The sequence below is a fragment of the Zingiber officinale genome, chromosome 4B (assembly GCF_018446385.1).
Source record: "Zingiber officinale cultivar Zhangliang chromosome 4B, Zo_v1.1, whole genome shotgun sequence".
In the NCBI taxonomy this organism is placed as follows: Eukaryota; Viridiplantae; Streptophyta; class Magnoliopsida; order Zingiberales; family Zingiberaceae; genus Zingiber; species Zingiber officinale.
The window spans coordinates 130,612,234-130,629,820 of record NC_055993.1 but is presented as its reverse complement, the minus strand read 5'-3'; the positions used below and the strand labels follow the sequence as shown (position 1 = coordinate 130,629,820).

Sequence of the window (17,587 nt, the reverse complement as noted above, 5' to 3'; positions counted from 1 at the left end):
ATCAATACTGTAGTGGTGCAAGTCTAATTCGATTGATAATATTGATTTAATTAAATTATTTTTTTTTAAAAAATATGTGAATTGTTGAGTGTAAGGTCTATACAAAAGGTATATGGAATTTTTTTCTTAGTGAAGAGAATGACGAGATTTTTTACTTTCAACGTGATTATGAAATAAAAAAGCTATTTTTGAGGTTCTAGTATTAAAGATGCCCTAAGTACTTCGTAATTGCACCACTAAAATTGGACTTCTTTCGTTATTTTTATGAGATTAATTTTTGAAATAACTTCTACGTCTATTTGGAAATTTCTCATAAAAAATTGATATAAAAATTAACAATATATTAAGCCAAATAAAAGAAAATTCTCGTCAATGTGGAATTTAGAGACATAGTAACACAAGGTGATTTTATTCCTCTCAAATATTTTCACTGTCAATTTTCAAGGAGGGAAATAAATTACAAAATCAATTTAAAGATGACTCTCAAATGACTAGAGATAGAAATTTTGAAAACATTGAGTCTTCTTATATTGTCTTACTTATATTATAAAAGATTATTTTCATAATTTAAACTCATAACCTTGAATCACACAGTTACAATTTTATGCTACATTACGCTAAACCCTAAAATACCACATCTTCAAATTCCATTGGAGATGGAACAGATGAGATCTTCTGATTTACTTTTATGGATCAGAGGATGACCTCTTTATATATATTGGTAGAGATTGATAGTCCTTACCTGTAAAATAGATAGAAACCATCAATTTCTACTAATACAGGTAAATAGATCATTCCCTAATCTGCAAAATACGGACCAGAGGATCTGCATCGAGATGGAAAAATTAAGTGTTGAGTTGAGATCCTCTATGGACCAGAGAATGATCCCAAAAAATAATACGTTCTCATGTCTCCTTGTTAATTAAACGGACTAAATCATATCTTAAACATATAGTGCACATCATAAAAATATCATGATCATCCGATCATGAGGAGATAGGGGGACACTTTATTTTTTAAAACGAAGGATCAGTCAAAATGATTAAAATTCAATCGAACGGGGAAGGGGCCTAATCCCATTTGATTTTGATGCTGAGACATGTGATAGTCTACAACTTGTTGTACGATTCTAACCTTGCAATTGCTTCCATCCGAAGTCACGTTGACCTCTGATACAATCTCATACATTGAACAAAGATCACTTGTTTTCCACTAACCCAGACCTGTACAACAGACACTAACTCCCAGTCGTGGAGTGGTTGTCAACAGCTCAACATACTCCTCTCTCTCCCTCTCCCTCTCTCTCTCGCACGCACCAACAAGCGGATTGAAGTCTGATGGCGAGGCGATACGATGCCGACCCCTTCCACGAGGAAGACGTCAATCCCTTCGCAGTGAGTCCATTGTTCTCATCTGTCCTCAGTTACTTCTCAATGTTGTAGTTCTTCGGCCCTTGGCCCGTACGTTAGATTTGGTGCCAGATCTGAAAGCTGAAAATTTGAAGTGTGAGATTCCGATTCGGCGAGATTGTTTTCCGATTGCTGTCTCTTTTTTTATTTTTGTGAGTCAGTGACGTCTTTTGGTTTTGGTAGTCTCACGCCGGATGCGAAAGATGTCTTCTTTCGTGTTCTGTTGAGTTGATACTGAATTGAGGGTTTGCCCTATAATGTGCTTATTTATTGTGTTGTTTCTATGAAATATATCTAGTGTTTCGCGATCTAACCTTCCAATATGAGAAACGGCGCCACAAAAATTTGACCCTGGAATCGAATACTTACTGTTTTTATTCCGTTCATCAAGTTTTATGTCATACTGATAATAAAGTTTCGCGTTGACCTGGACTAAGCAGCCAATCCAGTCTTTAGACTATTTTAGCTTTATGACTTGTAAGAAGCCAAGACTGTTGGTCTTGAACTGAGAATTCATGCTTTGCTAGATTCTTATGGGACTATTTCTGGGAGTAGAAAGGTACGCTAAACTAGTATCTAGGCAGTCCCATCGCTAACTTCTCTAATGTCTGCAAAGTACTATGATTGATCCAACATTAAGTGTTTTTTTTCAGAATGCCGTTAAGTTTCTTTTTGTGTGTGATAGGAATATCCCTTTCCTCTGGAAAATGATTAAAAAACTTTTGGTGAAAAAAGCGTTTTTTTCCAAGAAAACCAGCACATATATGTTATAGGACAAAATTCAAAAAGGCGTCCCAAATTAAGAGAAACATCAACTGAGTGCCCCTATTTCCAAAAAAAAGCAAATGGGCGCTCCTCTCATGATTTATCCCGAAATTACCTTTTGACCCAGTGCTATCGTAGCAGTTAGCTTCTACAACGTGTTGCAGCCATCGGGCAGCTTCTACAATGTATAGAAGCTACACAGTAGCTGCTACAACATGTTTTGGGTGAGTTTAGGATTTATGATTTATACCGTGTAAAAGCTACTCGATAGTTGCTACAACGTATTTAGGGTGAGTTTAGGATTTAATATTGATACCGTATAGAAGCTACCCAGCAACTGTTGGTTGCTACTCGGAAAACCTAGAGGTTCCACTGTACAAAAATTTTGTACAAAGGTCTGAACCTTTTCCTAGCTACCATGTATTCTTTTAAATTAAATTTTGGATCGCCTGCGGAACTTAACACGTTTGATCCAAAACTTAATCTATTCGTTCTTTTAGGTTTTGACTTGGGTCTCCTGCGGAACTTAACACGTTCGACCCAAATCACCTTAAGTTATTAATTCCATTAAATATTAATTTCCATAATTGGTTCCCAGTACTGACGTGGCGAGGCACATGGCCTTCTTGGATATGGGAGCAACCACCACCGACTAGACAAAACCTTTTATGGAAAGCTAATATTTAATTTCCTAAAATAACTTTAGGTTAACCGAAAAGAACAATCAAATCACAAGGGAAAGAAAAACAAAAGAACACTATATCGAAAACAAATTCGAAACTCTAGAATCGTATGCCTCTTGTATTTAGTATTATTTCCAAAAATAACTAGTATGATGCGGAAACAAAAATTACTAGTTATACCTTTTAGAAAGACCTCTTGATCTTCTACCGTATTCCTCTTCTAACCTCGGACATTGTGTGGGCAACGATCTTCCGAGATGAGAACCACCAAGTACCTTCTTCTTCCTTACAAGTTTCGGCCATCAAAACTTCTCCTAGGATGAAGAGGTTCGGCCACCACCACCATGCTCCAAGGGATGCTAGAAAAGAGGCTTCTTTTCTCTCCTTCTTCTCCTTCTTAGATCCGGCCACCAAAGCTATCTCCACCATGAGAAGGTTTCGGCCACACAAAGGAGAGGAGAGGAAAGAAAGGGCCGGCCACACCCAAGGAGAAAAGAGAGGAAAAATAGAATAGAGTCGTTAGCCTTGAAGCCTCCTCTACCCCCTCTTTTATAATCCTTGGTCTTGGCAAATAAGGAAAATTTAATAAAAACTTCCTTAATTCTTTTGCCATTGAAAAGGAAAATTTATTTAATTAAAATAATTTTCTCTTTTCAAATTATAATGGCTGACCACTCTTCTCCCCAAAACAAGGAGAGTTTTAATTAAAACAAAAATTAAAACTTCCTAATTTGTTTCTAGAAATTTATAAAAATTTCTCCAATAATTTTAATCCCTTCATGATTGGTTAATAAAAAGAAATTTTATAAATTAAAATCTTTCTTTTAAACATGTGGATAATTTCTAAAAAGGAAAGTTATCTCTAAAATTAAAATCTCCTTTCAATCTACAAATAAGGAAAGATATTAAATCTTTTCTTAATCTTTTGTAGAAACTAATAAAAGAGAATTTTTAATTTTTAAACTTTCTTTAAATCATGAATATAATTAAAAGGAAAGTTTTTACCAAAATTAAAATCAACCTTTTAATCTACAAATAAGGAAAGAGATTTTAACTCTTCTCTTAATCTTTTGTAGAATCTTATAAAAGGAAGGATTTAAATTTTTAAACTCTCTTTTAAATTATATTATCCACATAAGAAAAATTTTAAAATTAAAATTCCTTTTTATTTTAATAAGGACGGCCACATGAATTCACCCATGAACATACCTGGTCCCTAGCTTGGTCTCCAGCTAGCTTGGCCTCCAAGCTAGCTTGGACCCTATAGGATGGGTAAGAAGGTGGGCAGGTGGGTATAGTACTTATAATTAAGAGGCTACGATAGGACCGAGAGGAGGAATTGGTTTTGGTCTCCGATAAAATTAAGCATCCTGTTCGCCCTGAACACACAACTTAATTTTATCAATAATAATTCATTCCACTAGAGAACTATTATTGAACTACCGCACCAATCCTAAATTACATTTTGGGCTCCTTCTTATTATGAGTGTGTTAGTCTCCCTGTATTTAAGATAACAAATGTCCACTAATTAAGTAAGTTACTGACAACTCACTTAATTAATATCTAGCTCCAAGAGTAGTACCACTCAACTTCCTCGTTATGTCGGACTACCTGCAGGGTTTAACATGACAATCCTTATGGGCTCCCCTTGGGACATTCTCAACCTAGATTACTAGGACACAGTTTCCTTCTATAATCAACAACACACACTATAAGTGATATCATTTCCCAACTTATCGAGCTTATTGATTCATCGAACTAAATCTCACCCATTGATAAATTAAAGAAATAAATATCAAATATATGTGCTTGTAATTATATTAGGATTAAGAGCACACACTTCCATAATAACCGAGGTCTTTGTTTCTTTATAAAGTCAGTATAAAAGAAACGACCTCAAATGGTCCTACTCAATACACTCTAAGTGTACTAGTGTAATTATATAGTTAAGATAAACTAACACCTAATTACACTACGACCTTCCAATGGTTTGTTCCTTTCCATCATGGTCGTGAGCCACTGTTTATAATTTATAAGGAACCGATAACATGATCTTCTGTGTGTGACACCACACACCATGTTATCTACAATATAAATTAATTGAGCAACTACATTTATCATAAATGTAGACATTTGACCAATGTGATTCTTATTTCTAGATAAATGTTCATACCAAAAGCTAGGCTTTTAGTATACACTCTAACAGTAACTGCTACAACGTGTAGAAGTTACTCAGTAGTTGCTACAACGTGTTTAGTGTGAGTTTAGGGTTTAGGATTTAGGACATCTGAACATTATTATATTAAAATACTATTTACCAATTTGGTTAAAATTATTTAAACTTTATAAAAATAACTTTAAAACAGTTGTAGAAACTATTTTGATATAATAGTATTCAGATATCTTAAATCCTAGACACTAAATCTTAAATCCCAAACTCACACTGCATATGTTGTAATAGCTATTGGGTAGCTTCTACGCATTGAATCAAGGGGTGATTTGGGATAAAATCATGGGAGGGGTGCCCATTTGATTTTTTTGGAAAAAGGGACACCCTTTTGATTTTTGCCCTATGTTATAAGGTTCTTTGGTGGTTTTTTGTTTAATTTAATTAATTTCTGAAACGATGTTGAAGTGTCTACTTGTTTCCACATAGATTTTGGAATTACTATTATTTGGTGATAATTGCAGCAGGATCCTGGTGTACGAGGAAAAGCAGCTGGATCAAATTATGGTGGAGGAAAACTAAGTTCAACAGTATGTATGCTGCATGCGCATGCAATTATGTAACCTAAGTCAAGTTCGATTGTGGTTTTACGAATTAAGGATACTTCTTTCTTTGAATTTGATTAAAATTTTAATGTCTAAAAATTGATCAAGCATCACCTGCTCACATATACACCTTAACCAGTATCACTCCGGGTGCCAATTTAAACAAAAAAACAGTATCACTCATCTCATTTACTTTCATTACGTTATTTTGAATTAAGAATTTCCACCTATTCATTTTCGTGTATTTATAAATTTCCCAAAAGATGATAAAATATGAGAAAGTAGGTTAGTTTCATATTTTGTCAAACTTAGTTAGACTTAAAGTATGAAGGACACAAGAAGACCAAAGAACCTACATAAGATAATCAGGAGAAATAGTCATGTCACGCAAACTTCCTGCACTAACCTCTGTCTATCAGTTTCAAAATTGCAAGGACTTACCAGTTAGTAGAAAATAATATGAATGGAAATTATTTTAGTTCTATATAATGCTTAGTTCGCCTAAGTTTGTTCATTATGATCTAGTAACCATGAATCAAACCAATTTTCATTTCAGTTGAGGCTCCAATGATGTTGTGTGAATAATCCAATGTGAATTTATTGGCAAATTAGATTGACTAGGGACTATATGAGAATGAAATTATACCCACCCATATTGTTCTTGATTGTTTCAATATCCTATTGAGGTTTCTTACAATTTTTAAGCTAAGGGGTCTGCTTACCATTGGAGATTTTTACAAATGGATCCATGCATTTGCCCCTTGGAATGACTAATGACTTACTAAGCATATTACTGTTGTATAATTCAATGGAGAGATAAGATTTATGTAGTTGGACCAAATAGTTTGAATTCAATTTGTTGTTTTCGTCAATTTCAATTTATTTTTTTTATGCTTTGGGAGTTTGTTTGCTGGTAGCAGTTATTGGATGTTTTTTCTTCTAGTAAATAGTAGGTGACAGAAATTCAATTAATGTAGTGGTTCATCAATATTTATCTTCCTACTGGTGTAGTGTTTCTGACCTAAGATTATTTTTGTTATGTCTGTTGCATAACAAAATGCCATAAATATCTTCGATGCATCATAGATATTGAGACAACAATAAAAACCATTTTTCACTTATCTTCAGACAATAGTCTTTGTTTTTAACATCAATTTCTAATATTGATTGCATTGCTTGTAGTGTTTGGTTTAGAGGTACTGCTATTTCCTATACCCTCACAATCTTTGCTTTTTAATGTAGGATCTGAAGACAAAGGAAAGGGAGTTACAAGCCAAGGAGGCAGAGTTAAATCAGAGGGAAAAGGTGAGTCAGTGTCTTAGACTCTTAAAATGCAAATTTGTACTAATCCTGATGTTTTGTTTAGTTTTTTTTTCTTTCTTTTTTCTAAATGGCTATGTTGAAGTTTTTTTTTTTGAAGTCAATTTACATGGCACAAATTAATTCATTGAATGGTCGATTGTTTAGTTGGTCAATAAGCTTCTTGTTTTATGTAAGGTCGATTGTTCATTTGTTCCAAGAGCATCCTATGGATGAAGAAATATTTGGGTGATTGCATTAGTTTGTGCTAAGTTGGTGTGTCATATAAATGCATAATGGATGATTTTTGAATATATACTGATAATTTTAAATCAGGATAAATTAGAAGTAAAAAACAATTGACACCCATATCATAGCTCAGTCTTACTTAAATTAAATATTATCTAAAATAATATTACTAATATTCTTGGCAAAAGTCTCAAGTATCTTATTTAAAGCTCTAACTTTGAAAGAAAGTTGTGTTAAATTTTTAAATGCTTGATCATTACGTATTCTAATTGGACTAAGCAGCACTCATAGTTGCCATGGTTTAAATAGATGGCAAAGGATGCAAAGAAATATGATGCTCTGTTGTCTTGACAAAATTGACTGTGTGGTTGGATGAGCCACATTTTGATATTTCTATTGTTTGTTCATATATATACACAGATACACACTTTTTTGATATATGACTTTTCTAGAATATATGGGTGACAATGCCATAAATAATATAGATTAAAGTAGACAGTGCAAATAAAAATTATTCCTTGGTGTTTATTCTAATAAGTGTTTGTAAGAACCGTTTAGATCTAAGGTTGAAGCCTATATCTTAAATGGAACATTTTCTAGATGATGCACATCTACTTTTGATCTGCCAATTATTGATATACATTTTATGCGTGTCAATTTAGAGAGTGTGCACTTATTTTGTTTTTATTTACTGTTTTTCATGTAAGGAATTGAAAAGGAAAGAAGAGGCTGCAGCACAAGGTAACTTTCCTTCATAAAAAGATTAATATTTTTTTATAGTAGAAGTATTGTTGTTTTTCTTAGTAGGAGGCAAGTCAATGACTTCACTCTCTTTCAATGACCACTGTTGTTTTTCCAAGTATATTGATACTTGTTTGACCCCAAATTGATCGAAGCCATACATTTTGTTTTTCTTGCAGCTGGAGTTATTATAAATGAGAAAAACTGGCCACCTTTCTTTCCTATTATTCATCATGATATCGCAAATGAGATACCAATCCACCTGCAAAGATTGCAATACCTTGCGTTTGCCTCATTGTTAGGTATGTATAACCTCTTATCATAGTGGGCCCTTCTCCATTATTTTTAAGGTTCTAGAATTTGGCTTGCTTTCCTTTTTTTAACTCAGAGCACATATAAGCTTGCATCTTTTTCAATGGTCTAAGCGAACTATGAAGGTAGAACAGAGAAGAATCTTGATTAAGCATTATGGCTGATGATATTTTATTTTTACCTTTTTATATTGACACTCTAGATCCATATCTACATTTAGATTGATTTTATTTCATCATCATGCTGGATTGACATTGTAGATAAAAAGAATTATGTTTTAGTTTTTGGTGGTAAAGAAACAACAAATTGAGCAGAAATAAATGTTGAGATTGATGTTTGGGATTACTTGGAGAGTAATATTAATTATTTAGTATGAGTTGTTCTGGTAGATGATAAATCAGGAAAAATAAGATTAAAGATGTGAATATATTGAAAGATGACTGATACATTCTAAGAGTGAGGCAGCTTGAATCTAGGTTATGAATTCGAGTTGACCAAAATAAATTTTGCTGACAATTAAAGGTTTCTAACTGACTGGTATTTTATGGCAGATAAGATCCATGTCCCAAATAGTTAGGATGCACTGCTTTTTGTTGTTATAAATTTGTATTGAATTTATAAGCAGGCTGGAGTTCTTCTATAGTTTTGTTGAGATTCATCTGCCATTATGTCATCTAGAGTGTGGTTTCTCGTCCATGCCCAAATAGTTGTTTCTGAATGCATATGCTGCCTGGAGTTATTTTATGGTTATATTAACTGAGACTCTCACTAGCTTAAAATAAATTTCTTTTATGAGTATTTACTCATTATGTTTAGCTATTGAGTTCTAAATGTTCAGGGAGTTTTTTGTTTGTTTGGCAGGTCTAACGTTGTGCTTATTCTGGAATATCATAGCAGTTACAACTGCATGGATTAAAGGACAAGGTATTTTGAAACTTGAGTGGATGCCTTCATATCAGAACTGGACTTATTTGACTTGCTTCTAACATGTAGACGTCAAGATCTGGTTTCTTGCGATTATATACTTCATCTCAGGTGTTCCTGGTGCATACGTATTATGGTACAGGCCTCTTTATCGTGCTATGAGGTACAACTCTATGTTAACCTTTTTTCTATAGCCATTCGAGTTACCATCTACTAGCCCTATCTTTTAGATAGTATAAATGACATTGCAACATACATAGGACGGAAAGCGCATTAAATTTTGGATGGTTTTTCCTCTTTTACTTGGTATGTTATTGTCTTTTCATTATATATCAGGTTTTCAAATTCAGTGATGTTCTATGGTTCATTCATTGTGTCTCTGACTTGTGTGCAGCTTCATATTGCTTTTGTCATATATGCTGCTGTTGCTCCTCCAATATTTTTCAAGGGAAAATCTTTAACGTAAGTGTTAGTATTTTTTAGGAAATTTAGATGGCTAATGATCTGTTGCCATTGATATGAATCTTGTTGATAATTTAAATTCAAACTTCTTTCTGATAAAGATCACTACTTGCAGCTTGATCTCAACTTATTTACTAATCTAATTATGTTTTTCATTTGATCTAACACATGAAACGAAGTGGAACTTTTGGTCATATCCCTAGCTTATTACATCCAGGATAAGGGTTTGCTTTACTTGTGTTGTTAAATTGATACATGTACCTTGCAAGCAGTCTTCGTGAAGTTTAGTAAAAAGCAAAGACAACTGTTCCCATCTTATTTTACTGATTGTTAAGACAATTAGATTCTTGGCTTGTTCAACCCTTGATTTCATTGATTGATCCTTGATGTATGCTATAAGGCATAGAACAAAAACAGAACTAAGCCTCACACAGAGGAAATCTCTTGGAGAATTCATAGTGTAAAATCTTAATGATTAAAAGCACATCAGGAACTACAATTATCACTACTAATGGACAATCCAAATTGAAGGATAACAAATCTAAATAAACTAATTACTAAACAACTCGAATTAAAACCAAACAACTCAAATTGGAATTTAAAATTCAAATATATTTCAATTTGATTCCTTTTCTTCATCATTATACTAGCAAGACCTCAACATGCTGCTATTATCATGCTACTAACTGTAATTATTGGATTGTTGAATTTTTCTAAATTCTTGAAAGAAAATATATGGTAAATAGTTGAATCTAGCTCCTGGCTGTGCAAGGATATTCTCTTGGCTGCTTGAGGTTCCTTGCTTGTCAACACTTGATGGCCTTAGTGGTTATCATTTTCCCCCCTTCTATTCGTTCTCCTTATTTGTCTTGGATTTAGTTGCATTGGAGAACCTATCAGAAACCGTTCGCCTTTTCATTTGGTATGAAACGGAATCATGATCTTCGGCATTCTAGAATAAACATAATTTTAAAATTTTCTAATCCATACTGCAATTATCAGACTTCCAACTTTGTATGCTTATCCTCATACTCAGTGAAATATGAGTAAATTTTCTCCTATCCAAACTCCTAACATGATGGATTCTATTAGGAAATGTTTTTCAATAAAACCCTTCATTTTCAGTTTATTCATTTCCCTAGATAAAAATTTGGATGTTTCTTTTCCTGTAACATTATTGTCCTCTTAAATTACTATAGTAGTCTTGTGAGAGTGTCCACAAATAAAGGTGCCTTCTGTCTGTGTCTTTGTAAATCAGTCGCCTAGTGATGGTGCATACTGATACTGTCTAGATTTCCTGCCATGTAACTACTAGTATATAGTTTTCTTGGAATTTACAACAAGAATAGACTTTAGTTGTTTAGCTCGATGCATTCCATTATTTGGTAAATATATCTTTTCTAATTTTCCATGCTTACTAGCAATTCACATTGAATCATGGACCTTATTGGATATATTGTTGAACAATGCTGGTTTCTGCACAAGTCCTTAAAGCTTGAACTTCTGGCAACTTAAACTCTTCAGAAGCACATATGCAATAAGCAAATGTTACACCATTACTTCAAATCTGATGGCCTGAGCTGATCTGCAAAGATTTTTTTTTTTTGTTTCTTTTACCTGTTTACCTTAATCCTGCTAGTAGGCATAACGAATTGTCAGTAAATTTTTTAACATAATGTTTCATTGGAGATTGACACTATACAAATTTGAGGATAATTTGTTTTCTCTATAAAAATCATAACAAAATTTCATGTCCATGTTATCTGCTGCAGAGGTATCTTGCCAGCAGTGGATCTTATCGGTGACAAAGTTTTGGTTGGGGTAAGTTCTCATGTGCAATAAAATGCCTTTAGCATCCTAATATTCTTGAAATCATAGTTCATTCTGTTGGTCGATGCTGGAATTATATAATCTATCCATTTCTCAAAAATTCTTCATACTGCACAGAGACATAATTGCAGAAACTGTCTCTTACAAAATGCAAGATAATATTGCATACAATAGATCCAATATGGTCCGACCATTCCCCGGGACTCCTCATTGGCTGGAGCTTCGTGCACCGGGCTCCTCTTTTGCACATAGATATAATTGAAGGAATCATAGTCATTAAGAAAAAAATCGATAGGAGAAATGAAAGGGGACCAAGGTAGATGAAGAGAGGCATTGATGTGGTGTGAAGATGACGATATATACTCTGGCTTGTGAGGATGAAACAAAGGAGAGATTGCTAATGTTGCCTAAGTTGTTCGCTTAAACTAGTCTCATGTTATTCGCTAAAGATGATATGATCATACAATATCCTTCCTTAATTTGTTATATATATATATAATATTGAGCTTATCATGTGGTTGGAATAAGCCACTTCAGTTTGGTTGTACTAGAGCAAACAATATTAGACACAACCTGAATGCATAATGAGTTGACACAAATTAACTTGTTTATGAAGATAATTCATTTTAAAAAACACTAATAACTTTTATCTCGTATAAAACGAGACTATTTAATTGTACACTTTATAAAATTATTTTTAAAAATATGCAATTATGTTTGTATTATTTAATATAATGTTTTTTGACCCAAATGATATGATCAATTTATGATATGATTAACATAAATTTTCACCCTAGATTGTGCAATTGATAATTATATATTGACAACTAAGTTTGTATTTCATCTGCAATTCCCAGGCATAGTTTCTTCGCTAGTATTTGCAATTCAAATTTTATTCATCCATCCATATAATTTTGATGCAAGCATGCTTTACAAGCTTTTCATACACAAGCCTGGCAATACCCAACCTATACTTATTCAAGTGAATAAAAAGGAAATGAATAAATCATTTCACTTATAGTAAATATGTGGATTTATTCATCCACTCAAACTCATTTATCCCTTCATTTTCTCGTACTTATTTACCTTTGGATGATTTACTCCTCAAGAGTAGTAGTGGTCAAGTGTTGAATGTAATATCATCACAAATTATGTGTGAAATAATCTCTGAAACAAGACTTTTGTTTTCTTAAATTTGGATCACATTTGTGATTGCATTTCTCTGCTTTTATGAAAGAAATTTCTCATTTGACATATTAAGGCTACCTAGCTTCATGCTACCGCGAACTGTACAGATTAAGTTTGGGGTACTAGAGCCTGTACTAGGTTGTTATAATTGAGCAGCAATTACTTTTCCTTTATTTATGTTGGCTATAAGGATACAAGATAACAACATATTAATGCAAGGGACTTCCCTTCCATAAAATTGTGGAAGAAAAGTTAGAATGATTTACCTCCCTTAATAACCTAGGGACGGTTGTGAGGGGCACATGAGGTGAGCGTAATCACCTTTTTGCTACATGGAAGAAAAGCTAAAACAGACTCTAAAGAAAAAAAAAGTTTTTTTTTTCTGACCGTTCTTTGTTGTTTTCAGATCTTCTATTTTGTTGGATTTGGTTTGTTCTGCCTGGAGGCGCTGATCAGTGTTTGGGTCATCCAGGTGATTTTTTTTTCCTTTTCTATTTACTATTTACTATGTACTGTGAAAATATACTACAAAAGTTGGCATGAAGTTTGAGCTTGAACAAATTTCTTTTATTCTATCTTAAAATATTCTTTTGCTCAACTGTTCTCACAATCCCATGCAGCAAGTGTACATGTACTTCCGCGGGAGTGGAAAGGCAGCAGAGATGCAGCGTGAAGCAGCACAAGTCGCCATGAGAGCGGCGATATGAATATCATCGTTGTCAGTGCTCTCTCGACCAAGCGTGTATTTGATCTGTGCTCTAGTTTGCTTGTTTCTTCTCGGTCATTCATGCAAGTCATCATACCATTCAGGTTTTGGTTGCTCGAGTCACATAACAGTTTTCGTCGTTTATTTTCATTTGGGAATCATCTAGTGCGTGTATAGCTCTTCTCCAAAGCCCTGTTCTTACTCATCCTTGCTATCTTCAGTTTTCCCTGTAAATTTGTGGTGTGTTTGTTAACGAGTTATGATCCATATTTATTTGTTGTTACATGCAATGCTGGTTAGAACATATCTAGAATCAAAATTTTAATGCAGCATTAGACTATCACTATTGGTACAATAGTAGAATTGCTTCAATACCTGATAAGATTAGACTGCATAATAGATCTAATGTAGTCCGATCATTCTTCGGATTTCATACTAGCGGGAGCTTTGTGCATTCAGTTTTAATATTCGACCCTGACTCAGTAATTTAACAAAGGGTAAAAATTTGAGTCTTTTTTATTTTTGTTATTATTATAAGGGCATTTTATTTTTTTTTAAAAAAAAATTCAAAATTATGCCTCCTCTTATTCTTCATTCCCTAAACTATATACTGTTGGAAGTAAAATTATTTTTCTTTAATTAAATTGCCACATATTAAGTATTATTATATTAATATATATATTTAACTTAGTTAAAATTATTTTAATTTGATTAAAATTATTATAATTTAATTAAATTAGTTTTAATACTGATATAGGCTACATGTATAAGAGCTTTATTTAAAAGTTATTAGGGTAAAAAATTGATATTAGCAATTATGTTATTACAAACGTTTTTAGGATATTTTTTATAGCTGTATTGTTTTAATATTTTAAAAAAAAAATTAGGTATTTTTTTAGTGATAATATATATACACATAGAGTCGGTACTTAGACCACGTTTGCCACTAAAGAAATATGGTTCAATATTTGACATGTTCGAATACTACTTTGGGTTATTTACAGTTGGATCATGATCGTAATCCAATTGTAATTAGTTGTGATCTTTTCTTAAATTCATCGCTCCCTTCAGATTATAATTTAGTTTAGAACGAACCGTCGGAAGCGTCTGGAGGCCACCAGTGGTGGACAAGTGGTCAGGTTGCTTAGCGCCGAGCGAGGAGTGACTTCCCGTCATCCGTTCTGAATCAAATTATAATCTAGAGGGGATGATGAACTCAGGAAGAAATTGTAACTAATTATGATCACGATTTGATCATAATTATAAATGGATATCGACTTAGACCACGTTTGCCACTAAAGAAATATGGTTCAATATTTGACATGTTCGAATACTACTTTGGGTTATTTACAGTTGGATCATGATCGTAATCCGATTGTAATTAGTTGTGATCTTTTCTTAAATTCATCGCTCCCTTCAGATTATAATTTGGTTTAGAACGAACCGTCGGAGGCGTCTGGAGGCCACCAGTGGTGGACAAGTGGTCAGGTTGCTTAGCGCCGAGCGAGGAGTGACTTCCCGTCATCCGTTCTGAATCAAATTATAATCTAGAGGGGATGATGAACTCAGGAAGAAATTGTAATAAATTATGATCACGATTCGATCATAATTATAAATGGATATCTCCTAGTCCATAGAAAAATGGACCTTGTTCTCCTTATTCTTTTTTTTTTTTCCTTTTTTTAAATAATCTTATTAATTGTTGGCACTATAAATTTCATAATAAGCATTTTTGCCATTAATTTGACTACCTTTCTAATTAAATTACATAGCGACAATATTATAAATTACCCTCGATTTTTTTTTTCAGATCTCCTTTTTTCAATCTCATAAAGTATATGTAAATTCTAAAATTATAATTTAGCTCCTAATTGCCATTTTTATCCTTTCTTTTACAAAGCATACCAAGTACGATATAAATGGACCCTTCCAATTTTGTATTTCACAAATTTCACTGAATTGCCAATATGGCAATTTGGTCCTCACAATTTTTTTACTTTTAATCTCACCCCTATTCTATACACTTTTGTTATGCAATATCACAAGCAGGCCTTACACATTTCATTATTGTACATTTTCCCCTTGTACTTGACCATCTCATAATGGAACTAAAAATTTTATGGGTGTGAGTGGTAAAACATTCAAAGGAACAATAAAAAAAAATTAAGATTCTAATTCTACTACAGATAAATATTTTAAATGTCAGACTTTTGAGTGTGTATAAGTTATATTTAGATTTATCTAGTAGGTGATCTAAGAAAAAGTTGTCTATCTATTATAAAAAACAAAAATAAAAATTTTGTGAGCATTATGAACTATCATCGATTATTAATTACGATCCTAGAGAGTGATGTGATTTTTTTTTCTAATCTCCATAATATTCCATTTTCAACTTGATTAATTGTGATTATACAATAAGTTATTCTTAGATTTCACACTTGTAGACATAGAGATGTCTAAAGAAGCATAGTAAAACTAAAGAATGTCCATTTAATATATTATCTAGTATTTTTGAAATCTCATTTAAATGAGTGTAGCATCTTTGAAATAGCTTTAAAGTCGAAATTATCATTTATTTTATAAGAAGATCAACATACTTTGATGCATAAGGATTCAATTATTTTGATGCAAAAGAATTGGCTCTTTGAAAGGGTTGTAAGTGCCTTTCTTAGTAAATGAGAGTTTATATCGCATTGCTAGTGTAACCATAGACGATTAGATTAAACCTATGCATACTTTCCGATAGATCACAACAAAGTAGAAAAAGTTCTTGAACTTGACTTATCGGGACAAACACGAATTCGAGTCTCAAAAACTCGTTATGATATACGGATAATAAGCGAATTGCATTGCAAAATAATTCCACTATAAAAATGGTTTATGGAACCCAATGGCATATAATTAAGTGAATTAGTATTAGTTTAATTAATTAGTTGTCAATTAGAAATTTAAATAATTTAGTTGTTAGTTAGTCTGATAAATGAGAAATTTAATTGGGATGGATTGATGGTTGATCGTAGAATAATTCTATAGTGGTTTTAAAATTATTATTAGAAGGTCTAGAACTTTTAAAATAATTTTTAAACTTAAGTAAATGGTAATAAATTAAATTAAACTATATTTGATTTAAACTTGGGTTTGGTCTTGCAAAAAATTAAAAATGGCTAATTTTGTTAACGAAAATAAGGAGAGACTTTGGAATTTTTACCAACACAACATGTCTCACGATGACATTTGTTACACACTACCCGAATAAATAAATTGGAAGGGGATAGGTGATTATGTGGGATGGGGCGAGCCCGGGATTGGATTTTTGTAATCCGCCTCACCAGGTATAAAATATAGCTTATAATATATAAATTTTATGATAATGATATATATTTTATCTTATATTCGTTGCCCCACCCAAATTTGACCCACAGAGAAGTGAGACACGGATGGAGATTAAGAATTCTATCCATAATCTACCACTTCATTGTCATCCCTCACACATCGAAAGTAGATTGGTATCCTATGATCTTGGTTCATTTGGTTCTCCATAAATGATATAATAGCATCATAATGCTGTACCTTATACCTGAAACTTGATTGATCATTTTCCAAATCGATAATCCTCTATAATGTCCAGATAAAGGTATATGGTTCTCTGTATTTTACCATTCCATCCTCAACAAATTTCAAGCAGGGAAACTCTCATCTTTGATAAAATAAAGATAAAAGGACAAAAAATCTACCCTCTATACTCAAAAACAAAAGCACAAGTTAGAAGATCAAGAGAGAATACAGAGCTTTACAAGGATAAAAAGAATTGAAACTGGAAAATATTAATATGAAGAATTTTTGATAGAACAAAATGAAAATGTTAGAGCACCGACATTCTTGGATCTCCAGGCTCCTCCAGATTTAAGATTCATAATCAACAGAAAGATGAAATCACCAATGTTAGTCTCAAATACAAATGAAAAAAGTTGACAGTTGCATTAGACCTTGACAGCCAGCAGTATAAGTGTCGAATCTATGATAATGAATCTTAACTGTATTTGTTATAAGGATAGGTCACTGCCTGTAAGGATAGATATTACTGTTGATATAGACAGAATTTGATAAAAGGATAAGACCCAGAGACTAAATTACAAATAGTTGGAACAAACACAGGTTGATAGATGATGATGATCTAAAACGAAAGTCAAGCTAGTTAGAATTGAGCAATTGTTAACAATAAAGGAAGACAAGGCCTAAAAAGAAG

The 17,587-nt window shown here is 32.8% G+C and overlaps 1 protein-coding gene across 2 annotated transcripts; it reads left to right on the top strand.

Moving 5' to 3' along the window:
* The first annotated feature begins 1,233 nt into the window (after positions 1-1,233).
* On the top strand, positions 1,234-13,684 carry LOC121976763 (secretory carrier-associated membrane protein 2-like). 2 transcript variants are annotated; one of them, XM_042529083.1, is made up of 12 exons: positions 1,234-1,394; positions 5,553-5,615; positions 6,873-6,935; positions 7,886-7,919; positions 8,099-8,221; positions 9,093-9,155; positions 9,225-9,318; positions 9,416-9,461; positions 9,550-9,617; positions 11,390-11,438; positions 13,042-13,107; positions 13,256-13,684. In XM_042529083.1, exons 1-12 carry the CDS (start codon positions 1,338-1,340, stop codon positions 13,340-13,342), a joined length of 813 nt encoding a protein of 270 aa, XP_042385017.1. In that variant the 5' UTR covers positions 1,234-1,337; the 3' UTR covers positions 13,343-13,684. The 2 variants fall into 2 exon arrangements, with proteins under 2 accessions (XP_042385017.1, XP_042385016.1); XM_042529082.1 differs by having other exon boundaries at positions 1,235-1,394; positions 5,550-5,615.
* Positions 13,685-17,587: the final 3,903 nt, after the last annotated feature.